General features: G+C 43.4%; 8 protein-coding genes across 8 annotated transcripts; 3 read left to right on the top strand and 5 right to left on the bottom strand.

Moving 5' to 3' along the window:
* Positions 1-979: 979 nt before the first annotated feature.
* Positions 980-2,088, bottom strand: V1512DRAFT_260230 (P-loop containing nucleoside triphosphate hydrolase). The gene is made up of 4 exons (XM_066915804.1): positions 1,903-2,088; positions 1,653-1,850; positions 1,463-1,600; positions 980-1,407 (listed from the first exon to the last, which is right to left on the bottom strand). The coding sequence occupies exons 1-4, from the start codon at positions 1,996-1,998 to the stop codon at positions 1,255-1,257; spliced, it is 585 nt and encodes a 194-aa protein (XP_066772580.1). The 5' UTR covers positions 1,999-2,088; the 3' UTR covers positions 980-1,254.
* A 797-nt stretch (positions 2,089-2,885) lies between these two features.
* On the bottom strand, positions 2,886-3,847 carry V1512DRAFT_260229 (uncharacterized protein; the record flags this gene model as incomplete). The annotated part of the gene is made up of 2 exons (XM_066915803.1): positions 2,886-3,291; positions 3,344-3,847. Coding segments are annotated over 2 exons (648 nt in total), but the record flags the coding sequence as incomplete, so codon positions are not given.
* Positions 3,848-4,065: 218 nt separating this feature from the next.
* On the bottom strand, positions 4,066-5,545 carry V1512DRAFT_121508 (uncharacterized protein). Its single transcript, XM_066912930.1, has one exon. The coding sequence runs from the start codon at positions 5,215-5,217 to the stop codon at positions 4,204-4,206; it is 1,014 nt and encodes a 337-aa protein (XP_066772578.1). The 5' UTR covers positions 5,218-5,545; the 3' UTR covers positions 4,066-4,203.
* V1512DRAFT_260225 (ATP dependent DNA ligase domain-containing protein) lies at positions 5,430-9,676 on the top strand. Its single transcript, XM_066915802.1, has 18 exons — positions 5,430-5,983; positions 6,036-6,046; positions 6,098-6,117; positions 6,168-6,210; positions 6,258-6,457; positions 6,502-6,587; positions 6,641-6,777; positions 6,828-7,111; positions 7,156-7,461; positions 7,504-8,045; positions 8,094-8,188; positions 8,236-8,317; positions 8,363-8,485; positions 8,533-8,750; positions 8,793-8,983; positions 9,029-9,169; positions 9,219-9,304; positions 9,347-9,676. The coding sequence occupies exons 1-18, from the start codon at positions 5,698-5,700 to the stop codon at positions 9,358-9,360; spliced, it is 2,865 nt and encodes a 954-aa protein (XP_066772577.1). The 5' UTR covers positions 5,430-5,697; the 3' UTR covers positions 9,361-9,676.
* A 700-nt stretch (positions 9,677-10,376) lies between these two features.
* Positions 10,377-12,420, bottom strand: V1512DRAFT_121398 (microtubule associated protein-domain-containing protein). The gene is made up of 3 exons (XM_066912929.1): positions 11,569-12,420; positions 11,044-11,522; positions 10,377-10,995 (listed from the first exon to the last, which is right to left on the bottom strand). Exons 1-3 carry the CDS (start codon positions 11,945-11,947, stop codon positions 10,462-10,464), a joined length of 1,392 nt encoding a protein of 463 aa, XP_066772576.1. The 5' UTR covers positions 11,948-12,420; the 3' UTR covers positions 10,377-10,461.
* A 998-nt stretch (positions 12,421-13,418) lies between these two features.
* On the top strand, positions 13,419-18,707 carry V1512DRAFT_260222 (uncharacterized protein). The gene is made up of 4 exons (XM_066915801.1): positions 13,419-14,045; positions 14,100-14,637; positions 14,682-16,594; positions 16,643-18,707. The coding sequence occupies exons 1-4, from the start codon at positions 13,750-13,752 to the stop codon at positions 18,429-18,431; spliced, it is 4,536 nt and encodes a 1,511-aa protein (XP_066772575.1). The 5' UTR covers positions 13,419-13,749; the 3' UTR covers positions 18,432-18,707.
* Positions 18,708-20,757, top strand: V1512DRAFT_260220 (eukaryotic translation initiation factor 3 subunit D). Its single transcript, XM_066915800.1, has 2 exons — positions 18,708-19,032; positions 19,083-20,757. Exons 1-2 carry the CDS (start codon positions 18,804-18,806, stop codon positions 20,618-20,620), a joined length of 1,767 nt encoding a protein of 588 aa, XP_066772574.1. The 5' UTR covers positions 18,708-18,803; the 3' UTR covers positions 20,621-20,757.
* On the bottom strand, positions 20,670-21,579 carry V1512DRAFT_274977 (uncharacterized protein). Its single transcript, XM_066917807.1, has 2 exons — positions 21,188-21,579; positions 20,670-21,136 (listed from the first exon to the last, which is right to left on the bottom strand). Exons 1-2 carry the CDS (start codon positions 21,437-21,439, stop codon positions 20,849-20,851), a joined length of 540 nt encoding a protein of 179 aa, XP_066772573.1. The 5' UTR covers positions 21,440-21,579; the 3' UTR covers positions 20,670-20,848.
* Positions 21,580-21,783: the final 204 nt, after the last annotated feature.

Raw genomic sequence — 21,783 nt, 5'->3', positions numbered from 1 at the left:
GCCTTTTGCTCGCTACCATCATACACTAATGGCAGTTACGGTATTTTAAGCTGAAAACGAACCGCGCGAAAATGAAAGTTTTTTTGCAATTGCTGTGTTGCTAGTGATTACGATATATTTGTGGAGCAAATAGTATAGCGTGAAGAGTGCAATGCGTACGGCTAGCACCAACACAGGATTCGTCCAAAACTTATTATCGACTTCAAAATCCAAATTAAGTTAGACTTTTTAAAACCTAACACCTATTATAAATTTAATGCTAAGTGCCTGTGTACTTGGGCTCGTAACTATAGTTACGCATGGTTACAACCCAAATTTAGCCCGACCCTGGCCTAATTTTTGGCCAGCTCCAGTTTTCATAACCCTAACCATGACTGTTGCGTTTTACTTGAGACGCAAAAAGGACCTAAACCTATGATTTCCATGGTTTCAATATTCGGGTCTACTTTTGTTTTAGGATATGTAGAAAGTACCATATACACGCACTGTGAAGCTTTTACGCTAAAAAGCCACGTGCTGTAACCCTTGTTCCAAAATCTATGGTCTTGTAAACATAGTTTCAAAACCAAGCATAGACTTGGTTCTGAGGTGAACAGGCCCTACTAGCTTGAATGAGAGGGACCGTGCCCGATGATTTGACGGAAGCACGGGACAATTCATGAAATGGAACATTACGTACACGCGAGCCTATATTTCTCGTGTTATTAAAACTAAAATTATATATAAGCTAGTACAGAGACGTAACGTAGTAAGTCGCTACGCATCTATCGTTCAATCACGATTAGGTCAGTGCTGCTGCTACGGAATCATACGCACAGCTCTATTTAAAGTTCGAAAGCAAGACAATAAAGTTTATTGACCGAGCCTAGAGTTATAACACTTCTACTTACTTTGTCTTGTAGTTCCTCCTCCCTTCCGCACTCGTACACCCAAATCCAAAATTCAAAGGCCATATGAGTTGGTAAATATGCGACAATCATTACATCAGTAAAATTGTTTATATTTCCAAAAACTGGTAAGTTGTGACTACAACTGTGCCAAAAAAATGATCCGTTCAGTCTACCTAAATACTTTACCGTTCCCAACCGTAAGATCATTCAAATGCGAAACTAAAATAAAATATAACAACACAAAGATGCACATAAGTATTTACTGGTACTACCAGTACTACTCACTCCACGTTACGAAGCTAGACATATAAACTATAGATATGCCTTTCTACATGAAACTCATCGCTAAGCTGTTAGAAGCACTCTACAGAATTATACAAAATTTTCTTTTGTGCTTCTTTTTCGGATTATAGATTGCCTCTCCGACTGCTTCGAAGATAGCATCTAAGTTGAAGTTCTTCAATGCAGAGCACTCGACATAGCGAAAAGCTTTAAGTCGGTTTGCCATATTTTTTCCCTATAAGATACTTCGTCAACATTAATCATAGTTTCACGATTTGGACATAATTTACCTGCGCCTGTGTGACAGGAGCTTGCTCATCCTGTCTCAATCTCGCAATGCTAGTTGGGTCATTTCGCAAATCAGCTTTTGTTCCGACTAAGATAAATGGTGTTCCGATCAGCGTCTGATTAACAAATTCAGGCCACCACTACAAGCCAGTCAGTACAGCGATATAGACACCATCAATATTACCAGCTTACTGCATCATACACGTTATCTAAGGAAACCGGATCCACGATAGAAAAGCCAATTAGTCCTACGGACAGATCACGATAAGCCATTAGTCTCAATTGCGTATAGTTTTCTTGTCCAGCAGTGTCCTGAATATGTATAGATATCGGATGCCCATTGACGACGTACTCGTGCTGTCTACTTTCAAATACAGTTGGAGCGGAGTTCTAATATGTCAATCAGCAATCATGTAGGACCATTCTGTTTATGTATACTTACACTTGGGAACACCCCGGAGCAGTATACTGAAAGCAGGCAAGTCTTTCCTATTGCACCATCACCTGTAATGGCAACTCTGTGTATTTTAGAAGACATTCTTGAACTTCGTTACCACAGATATTCAGTCTACTTTATCCGTAATGTGTCTCATATAACCGTATCAGAAAGATGCCTGATAAGACAGGCTCTCCGCAATCCCAGACGTACCCTAAACCATCTATATTTGTCAAGCATCTGAGTGAGTAAATCTCCCACGCGACAAAGAATACGTACGAACATATAAGACACATGCTAGCAATTACAATTTCAGCTCTGTTGAAGCAAAAATCGGTTTGTATTTATAATTGTTTTACAAGTATCGCTGCATATCATCTGTGTACACGAAACAGCGTATGTTACACCCATGAGCCACAGAGAGAGACGAGGGCCTTCTACAGGCTTTTGCCTCTGATTGAGTATACTTAAAATTTCCAATTGCCAAGTTTTTGTATGCCTTAGAAGAACTTTGATCTTGTTGGTCAAAGAAACGGCCATAGTATGCGTGTGGCAACTTTAATACGTGCAAGTTACCACCGCTACGAAAAGCCACTTGTTTCGACAGTCAAGTCAATGTAAGTTTGTTCCTTCAACTGCAAAGTCTTTTAGCCGTGGGAGTCTTTGGTATATAACGAGAGTAAAATTTACCAAACAAGATTCTTTTCCAAGCTAAGTGTTTCACACACGACGTTTGGATATTGCTCATTTCCGCATTGCCTCTTTCAAGTAATATAGAATTGTCTGCCGTGAAGTACAGCACCAGCTAGAAAATTGATTTCTAGCAGTTATTAAAACTTTTGGGTTAATTTTATATGTTTCTATAGAATCCCAGCCTTGTTAGTCATCCTGCACATATGTTGTGTATCATGCATGTTAAGCTGGTCAATGCTGTGTCGTACGTAAATCTTAATTAAAGTTTGTACGCAGTACAATAAAGTTTATTAGCTGGCGTACGCTAGAAATCTCTCAGTCCCGTAATCAGTCTTTTTCCTAAACATAATCTGTATTTGACAGACTTTTCAATTTGGTCATGCCATTTTTACCGCGATTTATCAATTTTGCCAACGCCAGTCCATAAAATTATCTAGTCTATGACAACACAAAAATACAGCCAAATAGAATTATATCCCAAATTTATCCTAATGCCGATGCGAATGATGATGATAGTGGTGGTACGGTTGACCATGCTTAGAAGTTCGTAATCGAACACCAAGTCTGCTGACCCCAGACCATACTTCAGGTGATAGTTGCAACGGCAATTTGCGTCCATATAAGCATTGATCGATTATCCACATCCCGACCAAAAACTCATCCTCTGTCAAATAAAACTCTCTTTCTCTGCTCACAAGATTCCTATCATGTTAGCAAAGTTGCAGTGTAACTGACTACTACAAACTTGTCATACCAAATCTTTTCAAGAGTCTCTCGACTTAGCTTTGACCGTTCCCAAATTTTCCGAACAACAAACCCATGGATACAATCACGCAATCCGTCTGGAAGTAGTATGCCCCGATTTGCGGCCCATAATGCACCATATCTTTTTCTTTCAGTCTCGTTAATGGTACCACTCACAATTAAGTGTTTCCAAGGTTTCTCTGAGTTAAACGTATGCTTTGTTTTTTCGGGTTTGCGCATGGTAGTACGAAACGGTGCTTTCATAGGGGCAAATTCCGGTGTGCGTGTTACTGCCTCTGTCATTGCTACTCGATGTGGTACTGACTGACTGCGAACCGAATCAGCGGCAGATGCCGTTGATCGCAACGAAATAACCGATGTCGATGCATTTGGAGTCGAATATACTGTAATGGTCCGGCCGCTTTCACTCAGCGGTACCCCCTTTCTCGCATTTCCAGTATTAAATCTGTTGTAACTGTGAAATGGCTGAAAAATTCTACTAGTCCGAGTGAGTCTGCGAGAGGGTTTATTATCAAACACTTGTACCAGAGACGCTGTCGATCCTGACCGTGGCAGTTCGCTCTTGACTGGCATATTGGGACTGGCTCCCAAAACTTTCGGGTTTTTGGTGGAAGTTGTCGAGCTTGGTCTCTGAGAGGCCGACGGTAAGTCATTGCCAGGCGGACATGACTCGCTTCTCACAAGATGCAACGCTGTAGTTTTCAGAACAGGCGATTGTGGAGTCTGCGTTGTAGGCGTCGACTCTGCAGAACTGGGGACTGAGGTCCGCCGTTTCTTCGTAAGCAGTCTTGGTGGCACGACCCGTCGTGGACGCGGAGACAGTACTTCGGGGAATGTGCTCTGTCTCGGTTAGTGGCGGTCAAGCCGGTTCTCACAAATACTTACTTTCCGAGCATCAACGGACTGTCGGTCGAGCTCAATCGGTTTTTTGTTAGTCTTTAATATAGGAACTGATGGAGGTGTTGTAGGCCTGTTTTGTACTTTATTGCTCTTTTGTAGCTTTGCATTTGTTGCAGCGGCAGGCTTTTTGCCTGCTACTGTAGCTTGAACGGGTCCCAGCTTGACAGTTGCCATATTTCTTCTATCCATTGAAGTCGAAACCGTTCTAGCTCTTGCGTTAAATGGCACATGCAAATAAGGCTGATCAGTTGACGACCCGGACAACGACGAGAACGACGACGGGGCTGGTGAAACAGCCCTAGCTGACAGCGGTGATTCCTGTGGCCGGTCACTCGTTGTAGATGATATGCTCCGCGGCGAGCTTGAACGCATAGCTGATCGTGATCTCGGGTGGCTCAAAACAGACGACGATCGGGAAATTGGTCTCGAATAGCTTAAAGCAGACGATGACCTGGATGTTGGGGTAGGCACTCTGAGCGATGATTCACGATTGGCAGATACAGCCGGTGCGCGTTGGCGGCTAGCGTTACGTATCGCGGCACTTGCAGCAGCACTTGAAGTTCGAAGTCGAGATTGTGGACTGCTCAATTCCCGGCCTCTCATGCCATCAGAAGGTGAAGTTGTCAATTGATAGTGTTGCTCCGAGATCTCACTTTGCGGGCTTCCAGACGATACAGCTGAACTTGAAGACCGTGACCGGCCCATCACAACAGACCCTGACGAACTATTTCCGGTGTCCAATTGACTTCTTACAGATACCATTCGTGCAGCTGCTGCAGCGGCGCTTACCGGCATTGGCAATTTCTCAATGTGTCCTGATCCCGCATCATGATTCAAAGCACCGCCGTTCGAAAGCGGTCGAGACGTCTGAATTGAAAAAGAGTTTGCCTGCTGGGCCTTCCTTGTCGCCATAGAAGCCGCTAAAACAGCATTGCTTGCTCCCGGCGAACCCCGCTTCTCCATTTGGAGCAGCTTTCAATTGGTGAACTGATAATCGGAGTCTCAATTTGCTGTGCACCAATTTCTAACATCCATGGTTATCTGAATATGCGTGAAGAAAATATACTATCAGCCCCTAAATCTTTCATGTAAATGGCTGTGTTCTAGATCTTCTCGGGGTTCAAGACTGTACAAACGCGTTTCGTAAATTGTCAAGATCAAAATTAAATCTTAAACAGATTTGTAGCGTGATTTAAGTCTAGATCACTGTGACTGAGTAAAAGATTTGCGACGGTTTTATTATTATATAAGGATCTGTCAAAGGGCGCGCGAACTGTCAATTACGCGTGAGTTAACGTGATGTTTTGAAGCGTAGTGTGTGTGATGTCACTACTGAGTATAGTACTTGTTTAACAGGGTCAACAGTGAGTGAACCGCGTGCAATTGAACAATTAAAAATCTCAAAATATAATAGTAAATGATTGAAACAAAAATAGCAATAGAATGGAAATTTTTGCACCGGGACCTAGCGAGTCTGTCGATATAGATGTAGACGACGAAGAGGTGACGATCTCGAGGCCTCGCAATCATGGACAATCACCGCCATTCCACACTATAATTATAGGATTTATTAATCCTCTTATTACATCTTCTGGAAAAAGCACATATGGTACATACAATAAATTTAGCAAAAAGACTGGGAGAGCTGCTAGGTGGTCAGTTTTGACCGGGTTCATTGAGAGATGGAAGAAAAATGTTGGAAATGATATTTATCCATTCTTCAGATTAGGTGCGTTATAAATGGTCTAGCTATATTTGTTCATCACTAATGTTTATAATAGTATTGCCTGATGTGAGTACTTGCTGAAGCTGCTTTAACGCGATTATTAACACATGGGATCAGGTCGACAAAGAACGCCAAATGTAAATTGTGAAGTTGAGCCATTTATTCTGATTTAACTGTATTCTGTTAGGTATGGGCTCAAGGAGAAGGCATTGGCAAGACTTATTATCAAGGTTTGTACGACCTGCATCTGGAAAAAACGGATTACCAATTCATACAGGTCTTAGGCATCTCACCAGAATCTGAAGATGCAAACGCTGTGATAAATTATCGTATACCAGGACAACAAAAGGGAGCAGGTGACTTTGCAGAGCGATGCTTTGAAGTCATCAAGAAGCGACAGATGAGGACTGAATATGGATCTATGACTATCAATCAAGTCAATGATCTGCTTGATGAACTGAGTAGGGTCAGCAAAGCGTAAGCACAAGCTATTTCAGCTGGCAATTTTTGACAGTCTACAGGGTTGATCAGCTTCCTATTATCACAAATTTCTATAATAATATGAATGCAGAGGAAATGAAGTGGTTGATTCGAATCATATTAAGACGTACGTCAGTCAAATCACAGGCGCGGGCGACGAGAACTGACGAAATGTTTTAGAGATGCACATCGGTGTGTCAGAACGACTTTTGTTCTCTGCATGGCATCCAAATGCAAATACGTTGTACAACGTCAGCAGCAGTTTGAAACGAGTTTGTTGGGAGCTTTACGACAATACGTATCGTCTAACAGAAGAGGTTAAAATGCTTCTATGCTCTACTTTGCAGTTTGTACTGACTTTTGACAGGAAGAAGATGTGACGCTGATGAGCTGTTTTCAGCCTCAGTTAGCAGCGTTCCCTAAATCGTCTTACGACCAGATAGTCCGGCTTATGGGCAACGAAGTCTTTTATATTGAAGAAAAAATGGACGGCGAACGAATTCAGCTGCATATGTCAGACTATGGCAACAAGTTTAAATTTTTCAGCAGACGAGCTAAAGATTACACTTATCTATACGGTGATTCTTTGCAGAATGGGAGTGGGGCTTTGACAAAGTTTCTTAGTAATGCCTTTATACCTACGTTAGAAAAGTAAGCTCGCGCTTTGGTTAAATGATAGCTTTTGACATATAAAGTTGTATCCTAGATGGTGAAATGGTATCATGGGATCCAAGTGAAGAAAAAATTGAGCCATTCGGCAGTCTTAAGACGGCCGCTCATGCTGAGATTGAAGACAAAGGATTGTCGCACCCGTTATATTTGGTTTTTGACGTGCTATATGCCAATAGCATGTCTGTAGTTAAGTACAGCTTGGCAGAGCGCCGACGACTGTTGCGAAGTATGATCAGGGCAGTACCAAATCATTTTCTGATCCATCCGTTTGAGGAAGCTTTGACCAAAGACGACATTGACAAACGCTTACGCCAAGTTATTGCAGAATCGTACGTTGATTCATGCTCAGTTGCTATTGCTAACAGTTACAGATCTGAAGGTTTAGTAATTAAAAGTCCGATGTCTACATATACCATGAACGGCCGGAACGACGACTGGATCAAGGTTAAGCCAGAGTACATGCAAGAATTTGGTGAAAGTTTGGATTGCCTTATTATTGGCGGTTATTACGGACAAGGCAAACGTGCTCAGTTTCTTTCCAGCTTCCTCTGTGGTTTACGAGTCGATAATGAGTATGATCCTGAAGCCATTCCGAGATTTTGGTCGTTCTGTCGTGTCGGCGGCGGGTTCACCGCGAGTGAGTACGCGGAAATCCGGCACTTGACTGAGGGCCAGTGGCAGAAATGGGATCCCAAGCGGCCGCCTCTCGAATTTATGGAGCTGGCTGGTGAGCGAAACGAAAAAGAAATGCCAGACGTTTGGATTCGACCGGACAAGTCTGTCGTGTTGGAGGTTAAAGCTGGCTCAATCGTGCCTGCACCCGAACAGTATCGTACGAACGTCACTTTACGGTTTCCCCGGTTTAGACGGCTTCGCCCGGACAAAGATTATCGAACTGCATTGTCCGTGAAAGGTTTGACGCTTATTTTTAATGTAAGATGAGCTGTTCTAATTGGTATAGAGTTTCTGTCGTTGAAGGCACAGGTGGAACATGACAGCCAAGAACGAGTACTAGAAATGGACACGCATAGACGTCGAGCAAAAAGACAAAAAAAAGTCTGTCTTTCAAGATACATAGCTGATCACTTGCTTATATGTAACAGGAAATCACAATTTTAAATACAAACAAAGTAGCATCACTTCATGATGCCGAGGTCTCACAAATATTTGATGGTCACCAGTTTTGTCAGTACAGAATTTCTTGACCAAGGACATAGCTGACACTTGTAGATTTGTTGCTCGATTCAAAATCAAAAATTCAAATTGAACAATTGATAATGACAAATGGCGGTCAAGTGATACCTTCCCTGCCTTCTGAATTAACACCAAATATACATGTGATTGCCAATAAAGGTAACGCGGCGATTTTCTTAACACTAATACGAGGCTTATATTTATAGATCTTGTTAAGGTCGTCAGTTTGAAACGTCAAGGCAAGACTAACATATTACGGCCAGTTTGGGTCATCGACTGCAGCTTCAACAACAGAATCGTCCCGGTCGAGTCTAGACACGTGTACTTTGGTACACCGAGATTGCTAAACTGGATTGAACGCCGGACTGATTTGTTTGGCGATAGTTATACCAGGTCAATGGAATCAACTAACGAGCTTCAAGAAGTTAGTGCCCTTTAATGGCCTTGGCGGTTACTGACGTTGTAGATTCTTGAGCGGATGCCTCTAAACCTGTCGGAATCGAAGCAAGGGTACGATGTTTACGAGCCTTTAACTCGATCGACAATGTCAGTGGACGAAATTCCGTCGCTGCTGTTTTACGGTACAGTTTTGTACTTTGACTTTCCCGAGCGATCGCCCTTGGACGGACTGCCAACAAATACAGATACTACATTCAAGTACGTATTCCAACTTTGAATTAGCGCTTTTTAACGGCTTGCCAGGCTACAACTAGCCACAAATTATGCCCGGTTTGGCGGTGCTAAGTTTAGTGATCGTATCGACGATCCTGAGTTGTCCCATATCGTCGCAATGCCAGACACGACTCAGTCTCGTGCTCGTGAAATTAAAACATTGCTCTCGAAGTACGACTGTCACCCTTTTGATTGGTCTGAATGTGCTAACTCAGGGCAGACTTCCGAGTGTAAATATTCCGCGTTTTGTTTCGGCCAACTGGATCACGACCTCATGGGCAGAGTCAAGCCGGTTATCTGAAGAGAGTAGGTCAATTAAATTTATAAAAAATGATAACTGACAGACAGATTTCATGTTATAAGCACAACAGCTGTATTCCATTTGTGATTAAATTGTTCTCTAAAAGTACAATGGGCTTTACTTCCCTAATATTAGCAAAAAGTAATTACGATTGTCTTAGCAAAGTCGTTATAGATTAAAAATCTTTTGCGGGCTAATGAAGCTGATTTCACCGGCATCAAATTCCATAGTCCCGTGTCTGGAGTCATGCGACCGGCTAGCATGAAAATTGTTTTCCAACGACAACTGGTCGATTGCACCCAATGGATCACGAACTGAATCTGTGGGTATTGCGGTATTTTCATTGTCCCCGTAAACAGATCGCGATGGGTCGTAGGATTGGGTCAAATTGGAACCGGGGTAATCTGTATACTCGTCGTCGTAGTCGTCTATAAACGTGTCGTCACCAAGCTCGATGTTTTCCTCATCCAGTACAACTGGTCGTGCGGTCTGCTGTACGATGTTTGGAAACAGGTCTGTATGAGTAGATTTCAGCTGCGAATTGGTATGCATTTGGTTCGAGACTGCTAATTCTGGTCTGGCTTCTCGAGACTTGTGAACAGACAAGGTATCCTGCCTCGGCGTCTTTGCCACAACTTTTGGCAAGTTTGTCACTGTGTTTAAAGGCAGATACGTGCCCATTGCCGTCTTAGATCTTGAAGTGCTGTCACTGGTGCGCGAAGACAATGGCGTAAGCGAGACCATAGCTGAGGCCGACACGCAACGCGTCTGCAAAGTTCTTGACTTTAAAGGGCTCGCACTTGAGTAAGAGCTTGATAATGATCGTCCGCTATCTGTTGAGCTCCCAGAGTCACTGCCACGAGTGCTCAACTTCTGTTTTCTAGACACCGGAGAAGTGTGGTCTGTCGGACGCATGACTGGCTTGCAAGTCGTAGACATATTAGGCTTATGTAAGAAACTCGGTTGCTTTGGTGGACCAGTGCGAGAGTTCATCTGTTGCGCATCTCGAGTCTGGAGTGGCCGTCTGACTGAGCTAGGAGTTTTGGCTTCTAGTTTTGCTTGAATTGGAGGTTTAACTGCAGCCACAGATCGAGACGTAGACGCAACAGTCGGACGAGCTGGAGTTTTCTTTGCCTATTGTCGTTAATCTAGTTCTTAAACTTCATAAAAAAATACAAACTTTGGCAGACTGCTCTTCTTCTGTGAGGACATCAATGAAACGTTCACCGTTGACCATAAATGGCCGGTATGTCTCTTGCTCCCACTTGTTGAGGGCAGCCATTAAATCACACATTACTCTCGGTTTTCGTTTTGCTATTCTCTTTCGCATTTGCTCTTCACGTAACAATCTGGTCGGATCACGTTTTCCTGTACCACGAGCCAACAAACGAGACGCATCTTGTTGACTTTGCTCTAACTTGATTGCGTCGTCTTGCAATTCTCGATATGCATCTATTAAAGCCAATATTGGTTTTCTTTCAATCAGCAGCTGCTCGAGACGCGATATTTCTGTTTCATGTGCAGCAAGTGAAGCGTCAGTAAAAATGTCCGTCCATGCAGGCGTGAAGTCTAGCATTTCATCTTCTGAAAAGTATAGACTATCCCAGAGACGCTGAAGTGTTTGACGAGCATCCTCAATAAATATATGCATGTGATCCCGTTTCTTCTCGTTTAATCTAGCTAGCTCTTTTTCGTACTACGGCTGTCAAATTTTCGTAAACTTATCGAACAAACAAAAACTTACGGCTTCAATCACAGGTAATGAGATACCGCGATTTGCTCTGTCAAAAGCTTTGACCATTGACTCCTCCTCAGATAGCTTCTTCCATAAATGAATAACTGCAGACTTAGTAGTGGATAACTTTCCGAGCCTATTGTCCTTCTCCTGTTGTAAAGTCGCCGCTTTTGTATGCAACCGTTCTAAGGCAATATTTGACAGTCCAAGTTTGTCTGGCGAATCTTTGTAATACGTCAGTATATCTCTGTCAATGTTGTGCTGTGAAGTGCCCAGCTCTGCCCATAAGCTGACAATTCGAGTTGCATCTTCCTGTACGCGTCGTATTCGACAGTCGTACTCGCCTGACAGTCTCTGTACTTCTGCTTGCAGTAGTGACATATTTAAGACTGTAAGGGCGATTGAGTCCGCAGATTTCTCAAGTAAATCTGGCATAACGTTTACTCCACTCATAACGCTTGCATATTCGTTTAGACGCTTAAATAGTTCTGATGATTAGCGCAAATAATCTGGTTTTGTATAATGTTGGCTCACCTTGTACATTCTTATACCTGTCTTCATACTGTTCTTGTAGCTCTAAGTGTCGTTGCTTTAAAGTATGGTAAGACACGAGTAATGGTGGCTTTATTTCCAGGTCATCATCGTCGTGAATATTGATTTCTTGCACGTCTTGGAGTGCAACATTCATTTTCGTTAATTGTTCTTTCAAAGTTACGCATGAATCGTAAAGTTTCTGTTTTTCTAGTGTAACATCTTCCACTTGCTGTTCAAGTGCGTTCTGGACCGCAGAATACAATTCGCGCTCCCTACTGTCGCGCTCATCTTCAGCAATTCCTATTTCATCGTACAATAACTGCAATTTGTCGTTAATAACTGTTAATTGCGAAGAAATATATGATCCTCGACGATCCATAGTTCTGCTGAGCACTGTGTGAATCACAGAGTGACGCAAAGTTGTTGTTCTGAAATTATACACCTATTGTAAATACTCATGACATCATGCGGAAAAGTAAATAAACAGGTTGCCCTGGCAACCAAACAGTGGCTAGTGTACTGTCATTTATGCTTCAAATGTAGCAACGTTCTGCAATGCAATAACTGTATTTTTAAGGGTTTTGTGTTGAATATTAACTAGAGGCCAAAGAAATGGCAGCCAGGGATGGCAAAAAAAATGTGGCCATTTTTATCGGCTAGTTGGCGTTGAACAAGAGTATCTATTCAGTAATATTACGTCAAGCCAATTTCGACGCACTCTGAATCAATTGCCTCATAGTCAGTAGCGACATTTAAAAGCGTACAAACCATGTGCTACTCAATATAAATTTTGAGCGACGGAAAGTACCACGATAAAAAGCCCACATGCTTTTAAGTTATAAAACGAACGGCCAATTCAATTGAATTTATTGTTAAAGATCTGCAGAAAATATGCTTTCGTGGCCAAGTTTACATAAGAAACGATATTAAGACGGCAAATTTCGGCACAAATAAAATATAAAACGACAGGGTGTAGATAGTAGTAGTAACGCACTGTAGTACACACCGACAAATCTCATGTTTCTGGTAAATTTCCCGAGACAGAGGTTAAAAAACTTGTGAGAACTCTACCTCTTCGGATTAGGGTCTACACTTATTTGCCATTGCAAGTTACCGATGTTCTCGGTAATTATGGCTATAGAAACTGCCAGGAAATTAACTTAATAATAGATTAAATTGATCTTCACGATTAAGTACTTTGTACTTGGAAGAATGAACTAGGAAATTGAGAAGAATAAGTCAAAAGGCATGGCAAATTGAATGGAGAGATAAACCGTATCAGGGATCAGAATACTTCTTATGTACTCTGATTTTAAGACTATACTACTATCTACTATCTTTATATAAATTAAAAAAGCAAATGATCATTATTTTTAAGTTTAAAATAGTAAATAATACTAAAAAAATAATGTGCCTATGTTGTAAATCGTATTCAGTCAGGACATGCATGCATGACCACGTTTTCTATCGTTCAACACACTCTAATTTCTTTATATTGCTTTTAATATGACGACGGTCAGCAGGTCAAATGTATCATAGCTTTTTGTCTAGTAAACTTATTTTATTTTTTATCTTATTTTATTCATTCTAAGTATTACGTAATTTTTTATGAACATGGTGTCAATTGTATTTTATAATTATAAAATAATAAAATATTTATTTTCAATCACATTATTTGATCACAAATGAATGTGATCTATGTGAGTGTGACGGCAGCACTTCAAAAACCTTAATTTAAACAAGAACTTTGAACACCCAAACTTTAATATCCTGTCCCAAAGCTTAATATCACCAAACCTTAATTACTTGTCTCCCTTTTGCATTCTCACTCTCTCCTCACGTCAAAACCAATTTTATGCATCACTTCGTCGCCTCCGCTCAAAGGAATCTGTGGTATCAGTGACTGAAGACAATTGGAATTGTAGGGAGCAATTTGCTTAGTTATTAACTTGAATAACTTTCGGATTGTTAACGTGACTACGCGAATAAAAGATTCACTTTACCTGGTTAGTTACTGGATACTTGCAAGACCGAGAATATTTCTTTTACTACACTCCTTAAATTCTGTTTCAATATAGCTGTATAATGTTGTCCGGGTCACAGTGAATACAGATCATCCGGTACCATATTGCTCGAAGTTATCGTCTCCAGTTGGACGCGTTATTACGATATTGATATGCAATGAATCTCATTTCGCGTACTCTATCGAATGGCAGTGACAGTCATGATCGTGCTAGGAGTCGTTCGACTTCTCCCGCTCTGAAATTGGCTCAGAAATCATTACCTAGTTCTTTTCGACGCGATTCTACCTTCAATTCTTTCTCAAGTCCAAAACGCCGTCGGTCCACCTCTGGCAATTTATTAAATAGTCATATTGTGTCAATGACTGCACGTGCCCGTCATGTCAATGTCATTCTAGAATTGGACTTGAATTGTAACATTTTATGGATCAGTAGATCATGGACAAATGTGGTTGGGTAATGTTCCCTCTGTATTTTATTTATGCGAAGTTATTCTAACGTTTAATATAGTACTGATAGTCAAGAACTAATTGGTAGACCAGTATCTGAAATTCTGGTTGGAAATGAAGATGTCTTCCAAAAGGCAACTGACGCGATGCTGGAAACGAATAGTTCCTATCGCGTCAGGTTCACTACTATCCGGGGAGATCTGGCCAAAGATCTTGATGAATTGGCCGAATTAACTGATGAAAGACAATCATCAGCACCAAACAGCACCGCAGTAACCTCAACGGCAACTTCTGTGCAGACATCGTCCAATAGCAGCAGGCGGCCATCATTTTCGCAAGATGAACAGTCTACTTCCACTGCAGATGATCTTGTAAATTCACGACCTTCGACACCAGTTCGAACACAGGGTCACCATCAATCAATTATACATGAATTGGCACATTCTGCCACAGTGGAAATTGCCAATGATGATCAAACTGATCAACAAGATATGTCTCTTATGGAGCAATTGACTTCTCCCCCAGAGACAACAAGCACAGTTGAAATGGAAGGTCAGGGTATTATTATATTTGATCGTCATAGTTTGGAACCATGCTATGTAAGTCTGTCACTCTGACTGTCCTTTGCTCGCTAACAAATTAGTCTATGTGGGTTTTGAAACCGTACATGGATCCTATTCGTCCTGTCATTGATCTTCCACAGACTTTAGTTGATTCGCTTGGCTTTGGCGCCGACGTTCTTGCAAGCTATCTAACTCGACTTGCGCAAGCCAAGGTGACTGATCCGAAAGACTGTCCTATGCAAGAGCCAATAATGTGCCGGATCTGTGAGCGACAGATTCAGCCATGGTGGTTTGAACGTCATTCAGAATTATGTCTCGTAGAGCATAAGGCTGAGAGTGATGTCCAAATTTGTCAAGACGCCCTTAGAGAACACGAGAGACATATCCTGAAGGTGCTTGAGCAGTTTGAAGCCCAGTCTAATCACGGTAGTACAGTGGAGTATCGTGGGCTGCCAATCGCGCCAAGTATTCACCGAACAAGTTCATCATCGTCAAATTCTTCTTCTTCTTCAAGCCATAAGCTTCCTATGGCTCTTCAACACTTGAAGCATTTGGGGAAGTACAAATCACCCGTGAGAACTCTGGAGTTGCTGTTGGATCTATGCCAAATATCTTTGGCGGTAAATACACCAGCATTGCGGGACAACAATCCTTCTTCTGATGGAGAAGGAGGCTATCAAATCAGAATCCACACCCCTGATTCAGAAACACGCTTGAAACAGGTGTTGTCGTGGCAAACTCCTTCAAATATTGAAGAAGAGGGGTTGGCACTACTATGTCACGATACTGAGCGGGTAGCAAAAGCAAAGATTGAAGCGATTTTACGACTAGGAAATACCATTACCTATTCAGAAAAAATTCAGCGGGAGTTAAGTGTGCTGGTTCAGGAAGTGATTGAAGAAACAGTGTCGCAGAACATGGACCGGCAGCAGGCGGAAGATGAAGCAGATCAAAGCGAAGCAGACGACATAGCGATGGAAGCTGATGATGCCGGTTTTTTTGCTGGATACCTTTCTCAATTCCAGGACGAGTCTAATGAGGAAAGAGTGCCGTCGCCAGGTCTGGTCGGCTATAATTCTAGTACAATGTCGCTTGCGTCTGGGTCTTCACCCCGCGAGTTGTTGATGACACCCAGATCGTTTTCCAGTTCTTTCGCTCGACCGAAGTCACGGAAATCAACACTTCAAGATGAAGAAGGCATGGACAGTGATAGTAGCAGATCGTCGCTTGTCTATCTCCGCGAAAAAGCGGATTCGCCAGTTAGTGAGCCTGAGACTCTTCCGCACAGAAACGTTATGTCCCGCAAAAGCAGTACTGGTTTCATGATTGGTTCACCGCACCGTCAAAAGTCACCATCGTTGAGCTACTCAAAGTCGCCTTTGATGGTGCAAAAGCTGAAACTGTCTACGATGCCCGATAGTGAAAGCATTAACAACGTGTCGTTTACCCCTTTGTCTTCTCCACTTTTATTTCCAATCGATTCGTATACGGATCAGACCGGTGGACGACATCATCGTCGAAAATCATCGACTGCGTCAGACTTCTCAAAAGCACCGCTGTCTCCTTTATTGTCGTCCGTGACGCCTGCGGTCAGACCGGCACAGCCAAGTATCAAAGATTTTGAGGTCATCAAGCCAATCAGTCGAGGTGCTTTCGGTAGCGTTTATCTGACAAAGAAAAAAAATACCGGTGACTATTTTGCAATCAAGGTACTGAAGAAGTCAGACATGATTGCCAAAAATCAAGTCACGAACGTGAAGGCAGAAAGAGCAATTATGATGGCTCAGGCAGAGAGTCCATTTGTGGCGAAGCTGTTTTTTACTTTTCAGAGCAAAGAATATCTTTATCTAGTGATGGAATATCTCAATGGGGGTGATTGTGCTGCGCTGCTGAAGGCGTTTGGAGGTGGATTGCCTGAGGAGTGGGCGAAGAAATATGTTGCTGAGGTTGTGTTGGGGATTGAAAATTTGCACGAGCGTGGCATTGTTCATCGGTAAGTTGACTATGTATGCAGGGATACTAAAGGTGCTAATTTTCAAAGTGATTTGAAGCCGGACAACTTGCTGATTGACAAGAATGGACATCTAAAGCTAACTGATTTCGGTCTCTCGCGAATGGGTTTGATTGGCAGACAAGCTAGAGCGCGCAACTCTACAATGGTCGAGCCACCGGATATTTTCCAGTCCAGTCAAAGTACGCCTCGAGCATTATCAGCAACTTTGTTTTCAGCTGGTCTGGATACGCCGCTATTTGTCGATCCGGCGGCTGGTCACGGAGTCTCGCCTAGTTCTACACCGTTGTTGGGGGCTGAGACGAACTTTATGAATGTGCCTGGATACTGGTCACTTAACAAAGGTTCTTCGTTAAGCGAATATTTCCCGAAGTCGTTTACTCTTACGCCGTCAGTAACAAGCAAAGGGGAGTCGATACATACAATGTTAAACTCTTTCAGTTTGAGTGGCGGTACATTGTCTACTAGTGCGTCGCGACATGCGAGCAAAGAGGGTGAAGACGAGGTCCACCAAGGATCAGTGTCAAGTTCATCCAGTGAGCCAACCACTGCTAATGCCGGTCCACTGAGCAATGTGTCTTCGCGAGGGCATTCGTCATCAGAGTCAACTTCGTCTTCGATGCCGCAATCGACTTCGTCCTCGATGCCGCCACCACCGGTACCTTCTCATGCTACGACGAACTTGGCGCTGTTTGACCCTGGAAACGAGCCAAAGAAGTTTGTGGGCACGCCGGACTATCTAGCGCCGGAAACTATTATGGGAACCAACCAGGACGAGATGAGTGACTGGTGGTCGCTAGGATGCATTGTGTTTGAGTTTCTGTACGGGTATCCTCCGTTTCATGCCGACACACCTACTGAGGTCTTTGAGAACATCTTGGCGAGAAGGATTGCATGGCCGCCGGTTGAAGATTTTCCAAATGTGTCGCCAGAGGCGGTTGATTTGATCAACAAACTGATTTGTACTGACCCTGTTGCGCGACTGGGTGCAGAGACTTCAGAACAAGTCAAAGTACATCCATTTTTTGATGATATAAACTGGGAAACATTGTGTGACGAGGAAGCACCATTTGTTCCGAATCCGGTGAATGAAGAGGATACGGCGTATTTTGATGATCGTGGTGCTATTTTACAGACGTTCCCGGAAGAAGAAGCTGACGAAGCCGCGGACAAGAAAGGCACGGATAAGCCGAGTGTTTCACCTGGCGACGTTGTTGACGGGAGCGAGTCTGCGCGAAAAGACTCAAAGGGTAATGTGATAGGTACCGGGATACGGTCCAAGTTGATGCCACTGCATATACCTCATCATTTCCGTGGTCGACGTGCTAGACGCTTGAGTGAGCCTGTACCTGCTGACGATTTCGGATCGTTTTCGTTTAAAAATCTCAATGTGCTTGAGAAGGCGAACAAGGATGCGATCCAGCGGTTAAAGTCAGAGCACATGGAGCACATGAAGGCACCAATAATGCCTGCGCAACCGTCTGGTTTGATTGAGCCGTCACCGATTAAGCCTAGAAATGCTTCAGTAGGAGGACTCGGGTCCGCAATATCGCTTGGGTTCACCAAACCGCGTCCGTCTTCTCCATCGAGCAGTTCGTCGAGCAGCTCAAGTCTATACAGAAGCATTTCGCCAAGTAGGAATCTACAACACGTGTCTATTCCGTCATCGCCTCTTACAACTTCAGTGCCAATCAACGCACCGGACCAGCCTAACGAGTTAAAGAATGTCAAAACCCGAGCAAGTTCGGGCTCGTCACTGCCAGACTCAGCTATGTCTAGAAAGACTTCGTCGTCAAGTAGCAATGTTTCAAATTTTTAATGCTTGATCATGTTTTACTATCAGTTTAAGTATTTGCACAAAAATTGGCTCAAATGGAGGGTCAAAGGAATGGGGAATTGCGGTTTTTTTATAGAATTGGTGTCTGGTCTTGGTTTTGAATTCGAGCTATTCTCCTTTTTTTAATAAATTATGACTTTATAGTCTTTATGATCATTGAATATATCATGAGAACTATGGGAAAAACAATGGAGAGTGGAATATTCGGTAATTATGCATTTATGCCATAAATGTATTATTTTAAAAAGGGTTAAAAATTCAGCAAAAATTTATTTCTTACAAGGAAGTCGATCTGAACGCGACTGACCCAATTCCAACACAGCCAATTCATATTCATTGAGAGTTTTGATTGTCATGGCTTCAGCACCTCCTTTCACACTTCCTACTTTGTCAGACCCCAGTTCAGCATGGGGTCCTCCTGCAAATGAAGCCAACATTAGCGGACTATCGTTTGAAGGTGCACCTTTTGCGCCATTCTCAAAGAGCGACAAGCTGGGAAAATTAGCTGATTGGACTCAAGATCCTACTCGTGATGGGCGAGATCAACGTAGCGGAAGACAGAATTATGGACGTGGACACAGAGGTATGGGTTGCTTGAGGGCCCTTTTAAATTTGTACACTGACTCGAAGCAGATCCTTATCAGGCGTACGGTGCCAGTACCGCTACTAGCTTTCAATTCCAAAACACCGAGGATGAATCTACGTTTTCTGTTGTTGACAGCAGCCGTACAACCGCGAAGCCTCGTGCAACTTTTGGACAGAGCGGTAGGGGAGGAGTGGTTTTGCGATCACGAGGCGGAGGCGGTTTCCAGGGCCGTGGTGTTGCACGTACCGGAGGACAGTCTACACAGCAGAGAAGTGGTGCGTACCAACGTTACGGAAACGCTCGCAGCGGTCAGACAGGCATGGACAACTCTCGAGGTGGTCAGCGCGGTGGCGGCCGTGGCGGTCGCAGGTTCGGATGGAAGGACTATGACAAGCCTCAGCGGCTTCGTGACTCGTCGGTAAACATTTCTCCAGAATGGAAAATGCTAGAGGAAATTGATTTTGCTCGTTTGTCCAAGTTGAGCTTGGATATCAAGGACGGTGCTGACGTTGATACATACGGATTTACATATTACTATGACAAGTCGCTTGACAGACCGGGCGGTATCACTGAGCGAAAGCTTCAAGTTATTGACACCGTTTTTTACAATCCTACGACTTCAGATGATCCAGTCATCCAACAACTTGCCCAGAATAACGAAGCCAAGATCTTCGCCACGGATTCAATCCTGAGCACACTCATGTGCTCGCCGCGATCGGTGTATCCTTGGGATATTGTTGTCAACCGTGAGGGTGACAAACTTTTCCTTGACAAGCGTGACGGATGCCCACTCGATTACGTAACCGTGAACGAGAACGCGGCTGAGCCACCGTTGGAGAGCGCCGAGGGAAACAAGGACTCGATCAACACTCCTTCTTCTCTCTCCCTCGAAGCTACTTTTATTAACCACAACTTTGCTGCCCAGGCCGTTGTCGAATCAAATAGAAAGCACGACTTTGCTCATCCCAACCCGTTCCACAATCCAGACGAAGCGTCCGAGCCTCTTGGATCTCGAGGATACAGATACCGCAAGTTTAACTTGTCGGCTGCCGCTGAAGACGAGCCATTAAACTTGATTGTTCGAACCGAAGTCGATGGTGCCATCAAGGGACCGACCGGTGAAGACTCGTTTATCACCATCAAGGCTCTCAACGAGTTTGACCCACGTGCACCCGGCGCCGGCGGTGCATTGGACTGGCGTTCCAAGTTTTCGTCGCAGCGTGGTGCTGTTGTTGCGACCGAGATGAAGAACAATAGCGGCAAGCTTGCGCGATGGACTGTTCAGAGCGTCCTGGCTGGTGCAGACCAGATGAAGCTGGGTTTCGTGTCGCGCGCCAACCCGAAGGACAAGTCTCGTCATTCCATTCTCGGTGTCGTCGGCTACAAGCCTCGCGACTTTGCTAACCAGATGAACTTCAGCATCGCAAACGGATGGGGCATCGCGCGGTCGATCATTGACATGTGTTTGGCGCTCGAGGAGGGCAAGTACGTAATTGTGAAGGATCCAAACAAACCCGTAATCCGCCTTTACGAAGTTCCACGGGACGCGTTTGATGATGCTGTGGAGGACGAAGACAAGTTATAGAACATTGTTTGACCAATTTGTTTTATGTACGTTCTATGTTTAATGCATACTTCGTAATTGTCATTCCCGACTTTGGTTCTATTAGCACATGCGATGTGTATGTATCATTAATTATATGTAAAAAGTCTTCATCACAATTAAACAGCATTAGACACTAACCGCGACCGACAAAACGCCCGAATAAGCAAGACAAACAAACAAACCCTCGTAACTCGATGCAAACCCCTTTTATAGCTCTTCTTTAATAACTTCCACCCAGCTTGACTCACTTGGTGGTCGGCTGATGGTCTCCTGCGGTTCACAACTATCAATGATCCGGCGCAAGCCATTGCCCCAGGACGCGACTCCGTTCTCGAGCATCATGAAACTAAGTAGATCTTCTTTTGCACTGAGTTTGTCGCCTTGAACTATGACTAGTCTGAGAATATTATATAATGCACATGTATGTTGATTTGATAGCGTAGGCACCACTTTGAGTAACTTTGAACTGTAATGCTTATGTTCTCGACTCGGAAGCTATGAGAAAGTCAGATTTTTATGCAATCAAGCACACGGAATTCGACGTACAGTTGATCTCAACGCAAGCAAACTATGCAGCAACTCAATTGTCTGTTCGGCGCTTGCATCAGACCCAAGTACAGGCCGCGCAATTGTTTCTTTTGCCGCATTCTCCTCCTCCACGTGTGTACCCAGGCTGCGCAAAGCCTGTTTATGCAACAGTCTAGTCTTGCCTGTCTGTCCGACTGACGCGTTTGCAAAATGAATCGGAAGTGCATCGTTGTAATGCGTCGAAGTCGTTGCGGTCTGATAAGATGTCATACTGAACTTGATCGTATCGACAGGTATTACATAAACAAAATAATACTGTATCCCTATTCAATAGGTTTTAGTAAATCAAAAATACAGCAAAAACCAGCAAAAATGAAATTATTGGAGTGTATTTATAGCGTTTGGAAGAGAACCGCGAGCGACAATATTGACCAGCAATCAGGGTGCGGCTCGAAATGTGGCCAGGTTGAGGTGGTGTATTTTTTGCATACGGACAACGAAGCGTGCGTATTAATCTATACTTTGTTACTGCTTTGTCGTGATATATACATATAGTTGAAGTGCAGGGCTAATTGAGTCTCTGTGTTTAATGAAATCATTTATATACAATTTGA

Source organism: Lipomyces arxii (genome assembly GCF_038497795.1).
Source record: "Lipomyces arxii strain Phaff 12-163 unplaced genomic scaffold V1512scaffold_4, whole genome shotgun sequence".
In the NCBI taxonomy this organism is placed as follows: domain Eukaryota; kingdom Fungi; phylum Ascomycota; class Lipomycetes; order Lipomycetales; family Lipomycetaceae; genus Lipomyces; species Lipomyces arxii.
Note: the sequence above shows the minus strand (reverse complement) of the source record. Positions and strands in the feature narration are given on the sequence as shown.